This window comes from Lolium rigidum, chromosome 5, assembly GCF_022539505.1.
Source record: "Lolium rigidum isolate FL_2022 chromosome 5, APGP_CSIRO_Lrig_0.1, whole genome shotgun sequence".
NCBI lineage: Eukaryota > Viridiplantae > Streptophyta > Magnoliopsida > Poales > Poaceae > Lolium > Lolium rigidum.
In genome coordinates, this window is record NC_061512.1 from 258,840,788 (window position 1) to 258,849,703 (window position 8,916).

Consider the following 8,916-nt stretch of genomic DNA (forward strand, 5'->3'; position numbering starts at 1 on the left):
TGTTTTAGTAGAGAATCCTGCGTCCAAAACTCAGATTTTTGTCTGTGGCGATGAGTAGTGTATTCAGATCTATTCGAAATTAACAACTGAAAAAAAGGTTGCGCAGTATGAATTCAGATCTTTAGCTCTTCTGCTATGACAAATAAATTGTCTCTTTCAAGCAAGTGTAACCACCACCCAAGAATATGATAATCGTCTGCAAATATTTTTTGGTATTGGTTCCAAGTGACTGAAAAATATCAGCTGTCCAGCTAGTTGATGCTCACCCTGAAACAAAACCCACACATGTTTTTTGGTATCTTTCGTTGTGGGGTCATCAAAGTCGCAACAAATTATTGGCCAAAAATACAACAGGACATGGGGTCAGAGGGTGACAGGAATAAAACAACGAAATATACCATTCAAGTGGTGGCTGGGCCTCATCCAGCCACTTATTAGAAAAAATCTAACTCATCCAGAGAATCAAATCCAAGGTTTACATAATACACTCTCTCCTCCATCCCTCCAAGAACTCTGAAGAAGAAGAGCTCCGAAAAATGGACATGAAGAGGGTGGTGGGCATTGTGGGCGCCGGCGTGAGCGGCCTGGCAGCCTGCAAGCACGCCATCGATAGGGGGTTTAGCCCGGTGGTGTTCGAGACCGATGAAACCATCGGCGGAGTGTGGGCGCATACCTTGGAGTCGACGAGGCTCCAGGCGCCCACGACGTCGTTCCGGTTCTCGGACATGGCGTGGCCGGCGAACGTGACGGCGACGTACCCGGGCCACCGTGAGGTCATGGAGTACCTCAGGTCGTACGTGTGCGAGTTTGACCTCCTCAAGTGTATCAGGTTCAGTAGCCAGGTTCTCGGGGTTGAATACCTTGGTGTGGCGGAGGAGGAGATCATGGGGTGGGAGCAGTGGTCTGGTGGCGGGAAGGCGTTCGGAGCTGAGAAGGGTGGATGGTGGTGCCTCACTATCAAGGACTTGAAAACCGGTAACATCGAGGTATGTGTAACTTTACATACTGTTCATTCTATTAGAAACATCCTTCTGTGTTAGAAAAGTCTGAACTATGGCAGTCTGCTTAATGTACTAGTGCTTTATAACCTTATAATGGAATCAACCTGTGCACCATACTGCGACTATGTACTGTATAAGTAATCTCCTGTCACATATACCGGCACAGGTTTTTCAAGTGGATTTTCTCATCCTCTGCATCGGAAGGCACAGTGGGGCACCAAATATCCCAGAATTTCCAGCAAACAAAGGGCCTGAGTTGTTCAAGGGGAAAATATTGCACTCAATGGACTACTCTTACATGGATAATGTGTCTGAATTTGTCAAAGGGAAGAGTGTGACGGTAATTGGGTCTGGAAAATCAGCATTCGACATTGCTGCAGAGGTTGCCAAGGTGAATGGTGAGTCCAAGAGAACTAATACCTCATTAACTATCTGTAATATGTCAAAGGAGTATATGACTGAGACTAGTATTCCAATGCAGGTACAGCTCAGCCATGCACCATGATATATCGAACGAAGCACTGGCGGGTTCACAAATTTAGCATATGGGGATTTCAACTAAGTTACTTCTATCTTAACCGCATCTCCCAACTTCTACTTCATAAACCTGGTGAAGGATTTCTGCATTATATTTTGGCAAGTGCACTCTCTCCCTTGGTAAGTAATAATCACCCGAACTTAAATGGAGTTTCGAAAACAGTCAGTGGTCATTTTATTTTCAAATGAAGGAACTTGGTCCATATATAGAAACTAACAAATAAAGAAAACTGAAAAAGTCTTCATGTTCTTTCAGAGATGGGCAATTACAAAACTAATTGAAGCATACTTCAAGCGCAGCATTCCTCTACAGAAACATGGGATGGTACCTGACTACAGCTTCTCCTTCGCTATGTCATCTTGCTTGATCGCAATGCTGCCAGAAGGGTTCTATGACAGGGTTGATGAGGGCAGTATTGTTCTCAAGAATTCCAAGAGGTTCAGCTTCTATAACGATGGGATCATCTTGGAGGATGCAAATGAATTCATAAAGAGTGACATTGTAATTCTAGCTACAGGATTCAGAGGAGACCAGAAGCTTAGGGACATCTTCACAGCAAACTGGTGTAGAAATATAGTGGCAGGATCATCAGATACATCAGTTCCTCTGTACAGGTACAGTTGAACATTTGTTTCCTACAGACTACACCCATAACTTATATTTGTAACATAAAAAATGTTGGAAAAAGTGAACTAATAATGCGCTGAGGAAGTAAGAAACAACACCGCAAAGTTCTCTAAACGATGTCTAAATGCAAGTGGAAACATGATAGCATAGAAGGTATCTTATGCTTTGGCTCGATAAAAATAGAAAAGCTTTAATAAAATCTAAAATTTAATATAGGTGAAAGCAAATTTTAAATGTTAACTTTGTGCTGGGTTAAGAATCTAATTTATCCAAATGATTGAAATTCACAGAGAATGCATCCATCCTCGAATCCCTCAGTTGGCGATAGTTGGATACTCAGAGAGCCTCTCCGACATATATGCCTCGGAAAGGATGGCCAATTGGGTAACCCACTTCATGGCTGGTGGCTTCCAGTTGCCAAGCATAAGATGCATGGAAGAGAGCGTAGCAGAGTGGGCAAAGTACAAGAGTCGTTACAACGGGAAGTATTTACGCAGATCGTGTATAAGCACCGTGAACATCTGGTTTAACGATTTGTTGTGCAAAGATATGGGATGCAACCCTAGAAGGAAGAAAGGGTTCCTGGCTGAATGGTTCCAGCCATATGGACCCGCTGATTATGCAAACCTTTCCTTAAGACAATAGCAAATTTGTCACTAGTGTATTCATAGAAAAAGAAGAAGGTGCAAGATTTGGTACCTTGAGGGCTCTACAGATGATTTTAGCAAGTCTTTGCTTTTCCGAGAATAATTCTACAATTTTCTGCATAAATTTAATTAAAGCATCTCCTAAGATGATTTTTGCTCTTTCAGAGTTGTTAGGGCCAAGGGGGGAGGGGGGGGGGGGGAGGGCATAGTTGCTTTCTAGTTATTTTTCTTTTCCTTTTGAGCTCTTTGACTCTTATAAAATGCAAATTTATTTCTTTTATTATAATATATATATTCTCGGGTAGGGTCTTCCGTATTGTTCCCACAAAAAAAATGAGGCAGTGAAAGAAGAGAGAACTGAACTGTTATGAGCGTTAGTTCGTTTGGTAGTGTCGTTTTCTTGGTTAGTTCGTTTTGTTTTCTCGAAAAGGAGGTTGAGACCCCAGCTTTTGTATCAAAAAATGCATACAACCTTTTATTTATAGTTCCTCGTATCTATACATCTTGTATATGCTATAGAAAACCCTGTATAATGGTACAAGGCAAAAAAAAAAAACTCAGTGTAATGCTAAGAACAATGTTTAAGTACTCACCGGTATAGCCTAGCTCTTGACGACCCACAGTCCGATCCCCTCCCCTCTCCCTCAAAATATTGCATTGCTCATTTCTTTGTTCTTTCACAGTAAATTATTGAGTGCCTTGTTTGGTTTTGGATACAACCAATGTAGCATTTCTAAGCTACATAAAAATCAATAAAAGTTATCTAGCTAAATAACTATTGTATAAGGTGATACCAATAATTAAGGCGTAGCTTAGTTGAAGTATTTAGTTGTCCAGTTACTATTTATTAACTAAGCTGCAATAAACACCACAAAATAACACAATTCTCTGTATTTTGTTTCAATGCTATGGTTCCTCAAACAATACATTTGCCTTTCCTATCTCTTTCCACCATCCCATGCTCGTATCTTCCTCCTCAAAGGACACACTTGGTGCCGATTCAGAAACATTAATAATCACTTAGATCATCTTGTTCATAGACCGTTCGTTTAAGGTCCCTTCTTTCCAAAGTATTGAAGTTTTAGTTTTGTCCTAAATCAAACGTATTTACATTTGACCAAAATTAAATGAAAAGTGTCAATCTCTGCGATGTCAAATCTACACAATATTGAACTATATTGTATGATAAATGTAAGAGCATCTCCAGTCGCGTCCCCCAAACCGTCCCCCAAACCGCGCCGGATTGAGCGTTTGGGGGACGTGTTTCGTTCGTGCCGCGTTTGGGGGACGTCGCTCCCCGGTCGCGTCCCCCAAACAAAATTTCGCAAATTTTAAACTTAACTAGATTCGATTAGATTCGTCCAAATTTACATAGATTCGAACGAAATTTGACTAACTTTAAAACTAAACCTAATCTAGAACCGCTTGCGGCGGCCGGAGGCGTCGTAGTACTGCTCGGAAGTTGTACATCTCGTCGGTGATGACCTCCCGCTTGCCGCGCTCGTCGACGGGCTCGTCCACGGGCTCGTCCTTCACCAAGCCGCTTGGTCCTGCCTCGCCGTCGTCGGTGAGGTCCACCAGCGGCTTGCCGGAGTCGAGGATGGACATGGCGATCGCCGCGTCCAGGTCGCCCCTCCGAGCGTCCTTGTCGTCCATGGACGCCATGAACGCCGCCCGCAGCCCGGGCGGTCCTCGGGGTCGTCCACCGCCGGCGATGAGCCGCTGCTGCCGCTCGTACTCCGCCGGCGGCGCCGCCTGCGGCGCTTCCTCCGGCTCCTCCTTCACCTCCGGCTTCGGGATGAGGAGGGCGCCGCCGCGCCTCCCTGCTGCGCCGCCCGCCGCCGCTGCCGCCACGCCTTGTGTTGACGGGCGTCGCCGGCTCCTCCTTGACCTCCCGTTTGGGGACGGTGTAGGGCGCCGACCGGTACGACGAGGACGGCGTCGATCGCGCCGGTCCCGAGGAAGAAGAGTGCGAGGAGGACGAGTACGTCGTCCTCCTCGGCTGCCATTGAGGAGACGGCGGCGGCGACGACGGCATCTCCGGCCGCGGAGCGCCGTTGCGGATGCCGCAGATGACGTTCTCGAGGGTGCGCCCGGAACGCCCCGCAACGGGCGCGGCCGTCCTTGTTCCAGGCTGTTGGGGCCGCCGACAAGCCCGTCGGTCGTCGTGCATCTCGACGTCGTACTTGGCCTTGAAGTACGTCGTCCACCGGCGTCGTTGTTCTCGACCGCCCACGTCGGATCCCTCCGCTCCTCCGCGGTGAGTTGAGCCCGCCGGGCCATGAGCGGCGTCCCGCCATTGGTCCGTGCGCGGCTCGGCGGCGGCGGAACGCCAATACCGTTCACGGCCATCCTCCGGCCCGCCGCCGCTTGGCGACCGCATGTCCGGCGGGGATCGGATGCCGGCGCGGTACGGCGCCCACGCCTCCGCCACGGTGAGGCTGCCGCGTCCGGGCCGCTCGCCGCGGCGATCTTGCGGGAGGACGACATTTTTTGAGCGGCGAGGAGAGGATCTGGAAGGATGAGCGGCGCTAACTGCAGGGCGCCTTAAAACAGCGGCGGCAGCGGGTGGTTGCACGCAATAACTCCGGCGCGGACGGCCACGCGGCCATGCACGACGAGACGCGTCCCTGCGTCGCCCGGGAAAACGAGGGACGCCATTAACGTCGCTTGACCAAAGGTAGGCGACGGGGTTTTAGCCTTCCGTGCCGCCGACGCGCGTCGGCCCCGCCTCTCCCCGCCTCGCTTTTCGTTGTGTCCGGCGTCCCCGGAGCGTCCCCTGTGGGACGGGGACGGGCTCGGGGCGCCGGACACCGTATCGGGCCGCACCGGACAAAAAAGGGCTTTGGGGGACGCGGCTGGAACGCTTTTTTTGTCCGGCGCGCCCCAAATCGCTTTGGGGGACGGTTTGGGGGACGCGACTGGAGATGCTCTAATAGAACTATACTGGTGTGATACATGATGCATTTTTCTACAAACATGGTGGAATTTAAGATAGATTTAAGACAAACCTAGGACATCAATTATTTTGGAAGTGATGGAGTAATAGATGCTAAAACCAAGCACTGTAAATACCCTGCGAGCATTTGGCACCACCAATGTGTCATGATCTGATCTACATTCTAACAGAAAACAAGTGTTCCCCTAGTGTCTCCACTTGTAAATACAAACAAGCTACAAACTTAAGCCACACAGTCCCAACTCCCAAATCACTCACAAAACAGAACTACAAGCTACAAGTCCAGCTACTAAGAAAGCAAGAATCTGAATCGCTTCTGAATCAATCACGGTGCAGAAACGAGGCACAGCAGAACAATGTGGATGCCGACGACAAGCCCAGACCAACTCCACAGTGCCGGCAACCCCAATCCGGACGCCGATGAGTGGGACGGTTGTGCGGCCGGCGACAACCCAGCAGCTGCCACAACCAGCGAGAGATCAATCACTGATAATGCAAGGCCTTCGAACACAACAATGATAGTTTACAGCTATTTGCTGCTACTACTACTCACCGTCGCACATGGAGCTGGAGGTGAGGTTCGTAAGGATGGTAAACGAGGTGGTGTTGGTGTATCCCGCGTAGAGGCACGCCGTGCCCTCGCAGGGCGAGGCTGGGGAGGTCGTCACCGACGTGTTCCCTAGGAACAGGTCTCCGCATTTCGCCACCGGGCAGACGGCTGAAGTTAGCCCCTGTGTCGGCTGGCAGTCTAGCCTGAAATATTTCAAGGTTCAGATTCCATATATACGTTACACAGGATGAGGCCTCAGCAGCATGTATGAGTGACATGAGGATGAAGTAGCTGAGCAAGTAAGTACTCACTGCCAAGTGTTGGAGCTGCAGCCGCACATGATGCAGTTGTTGGCCGTGAGGATGTAGCTGGCGTTGGGGACGCGGAGGTTGCTGTCTATGGCAGTGTTGCTAATGGCAGACGAGCAAACTGCACAGGCGAAGGAACGTTATGTTAACTGTTAGTCTAAATAAAAGAGAACTCTGAATAAATGTACAGTTAGAACGCTATGGAATATGATGTGGAGCATTTGAACTTCCACGGTACTTGGAGCATTTTTAACTCAGTTAGCAGCAGTGTAATTCATTTGGTCCCAGACGCTCATGAGAGAGAATGAAGATGTGGTCCTTGTGAAATTCACCATATGACAAACTTGAAAGGGCCATAACTTGAGATCCAAATGTGAGCATACACATCCAATAGCTAACTCTGGACTGCGACTAACAAGCAACAAGAGCAGCGGTTTGAGAGTTGTAGTGGGAACTGGAGATGTGTTCCTCCCCTCTTAACAGTCTAGTCACTGGAATCCAGTAATTAAACCCTGGCCCGACCGACAGTAAACCAAAGTATACTAGTATGAACTTTGTTGCAGTTTGAAGGGAAGTAGTAAAAGCTAGGGCGGATATACTACAAGGTGAAAGGACAGAAACAGCTAGTAGCAGGCTCACACTTTGGCCTCCACAAGCACGACTTTTCAAGGTAGGCAACCAATCTGAAAAGCAACTTTTGAGAATATATTTTTGGTAGGATTAGAAAAGTAATGTTTCACCTGGAGAGGAGCAATTAAAGAGTACACTTTGTGTTGGCAAAGCATCACCTTTCAGATTTTAGCAGCAGATCGAGAGAAGCTACTGTAAAAGAGTTGAGAAAAAAATGTTTTGGAGAAGCTACTGTAAAAGGTTGAATCTTAGCGGCCGTTAGTAATCACCTCGTAGCGGCACGTCGAGGACCTGGCCTGCGAGTAGGCTCTTGGCGTCGGGCAAGCGGTTGAGCTGGAGCAGCGTCTGCTCGGTGGTGCCGTGCTCCTCGGCAATGCCCGCAATAGAGCTCCCGGCAGGCACGACGTAGGCGAGGTGCACCACCCCCACCCCACCGACGGGGTCGCAGCTGCAGGGGAGCGGCACGCGGAGGTCCTGGCCGACGGCGACGCGGTTGGGGTCTGACACGTTGTTGGCGGCGGCGATGTCGCGGTAGGTGAGGAGGCCCGCGAAGACGCCGCGCGCGACGGCGTCGAGCGTGTCCCCCGCGCGGACCGTGTAGGTGGGCCGCTGGAAGGTGGCGCCGGCGCCGCCGGAGCAGAGGCACGGGAGGCGCACGCGGATGGGGGAGGGGGAGGGCGCGGTCTGCGGGGTGGTGAGCGGGAGGGCGTTGGCGGCGAGGAGGGCTCGGTGGGAGCGGAGCTGGAAGAGGGTGCGGACGTCGCGGAGGGTGGTGGTGGCGTTGGGTGGCGGCGTGTAGGAGATGAGGGCCTGACAGGTGGTTGCACGGGATTTGGCGTTGCAGGTGAAGCGTGCGGCTGCTGGGGATGGGGTGAGGAGTAGGAGGAGGAGGGGGAGGAGGAGGAGGAGGGAGAGGGAGAGCGGCGCCATTGCCGGTGCCGGCTTGGTGGCCGGGGAGCTAGAGAGCAAGCTAGTAGCTCAGGTGGAGTGAGGGAGGTAGTGGGAGTGTGGGGCTTGCTGTGGGAGTGATGGTGGTACAGTGGAGAGTAGTACTAGTACAGTACGCTGGATTTGTTTGGTTTGGGTCCCGTGGGTGTTTAAATGTTGGGGAAGCGCGCGCGGCGGCAGAGGAGGGGTGGTGGTGGGGTGGGGCAGTGTGCCTGCAGGCGGCGAGGTGGGCGCTCGTCTCCACTCCATGGTCGCGCCTCGCTCGGCGGGGTCAATCCTGGCTGTCTTTGACGAGAGATCACAGCCGTCCGATTGCGGTTGTACGATGCAGATCACGGGACGGGGGCTCCGGTAGCTGTGCCAGCGCGTCCTCGTGAAGAGAGACTTGCTGACACGGAGAGAGCATGGGAGCTGGCTGGATCTTTTGTGCGCGTGCGGCGGCAATCCGCCACCATGGCTGAGAGCTCGACGACGTCCTCATGCCCTAGCCAGTTGGCGTCCATGTAGACCAATGACGCGGCAGTGGTTAGCGGCAGCCTTGATGGCAAACGCCGCCGCCCATCAGCCTTCTACCATCGGATCGCTTCCAAGCAAGCCTACAACACGCGCAGCCGGATGGATTGCGGCGGACGATTCAATCTGTTTGCAAATTTTTGTACAACCACGAAACAAATGGTCGACTGAAAGAACATTTCCCGCCCTCTTGGG

At 50.9% G+C, this 8,916-nt stretch overlaps 2 protein-coding genes across 2 annotated transcripts; one reads left to right on the forward strand and one right to left on the reverse strand.

Moving 5' to 3' along the window:
* The first annotated feature begins 238 nt into the window (after positions 1-238).
* LOC124652164 (probable flavin-containing monooxygenase 1) lies at positions 239-2,973 on the forward strand. Its single transcript, XM_047191186.1, has 5 exons — positions 239-986; positions 1,168-1,399; positions 1,483-1,658; positions 1,795-2,153; positions 2,457-2,973. The coding sequence occupies exons 1-5, from the start codon at positions 537-539 to the stop codon at positions 2,809-2,811; spliced, it is 1,572 nt and encodes a 523-aa protein (XP_047047142.1). The 5' UTR covers positions 239-536; the 3' UTR covers positions 2,812-2,973.
* A 3,124-nt stretch (positions 2,974-6,097) lies between these two features.
* On the reverse strand, positions 6,098-8,190 carry LOC124657524 (chitin elicitor-binding protein-like). The gene is made up of 4 exons (XM_047196062.1): positions 7,530-8,190; positions 6,634-6,751; positions 6,326-6,525; positions 6,098-6,231 (listed from the first exon to the last, which is right to left on the reverse strand). The coding sequence occupies exons 1-4, from the start codon at positions 8,188-8,190 to the stop codon at positions 6,098-6,100; spliced, it is 1,113 nt and encodes a 370-aa protein (XP_047052018.1).
* Positions 8,191-8,916: the final 726 nt, after the last annotated feature.

Bases quoted from the DNA above. Each gene is read 5' to 3' on its own strand.
- LOC124652164 (XM_047191186.1), top strand. From the start codon at position 537: ATGGACATGAAGAGGGTGGTGGGCATTGTGGGCGCCGGCGTGAGCGGC. The intron at 1,400-1,482 runs GTGAGTCCAAGA...ATTCCAATGCAG, and splicing joins AGAGGTTGCCAAGGTGAATG to GTACAGCTCAGCCATGCACC. The intron at 1,659-1,794 runs GTAAGTAATAAT...ATGTTCTTTCAG, and splicing joins CAAGTGCACTCTCTCCCTTG to AGATGGGCAATTACAAAACT.
- LOC124657524 (XM_047196062.1), bottom strand. From the start codon at position 8,190: ATGGCGCCGCTCTCCCTCTCCCTCCTCCTCCTCCTCCCCCTCCTCCTC. The intron at 6,526-6,633 runs GTGAGTACTTAC...GAAATATTTCAG, and splicing joins TGCAGCTCCAACACTTGGCA to GCTAGACTGCCAGCCGACAC. The intron at 6,232-6,325 runs GTGAGTAGTAGT...TGGTTGTGGCAG, and splicing joins CTCCAGCTCCATGTGCGACG to CTGCTGGGTTGTCGCCGGCC.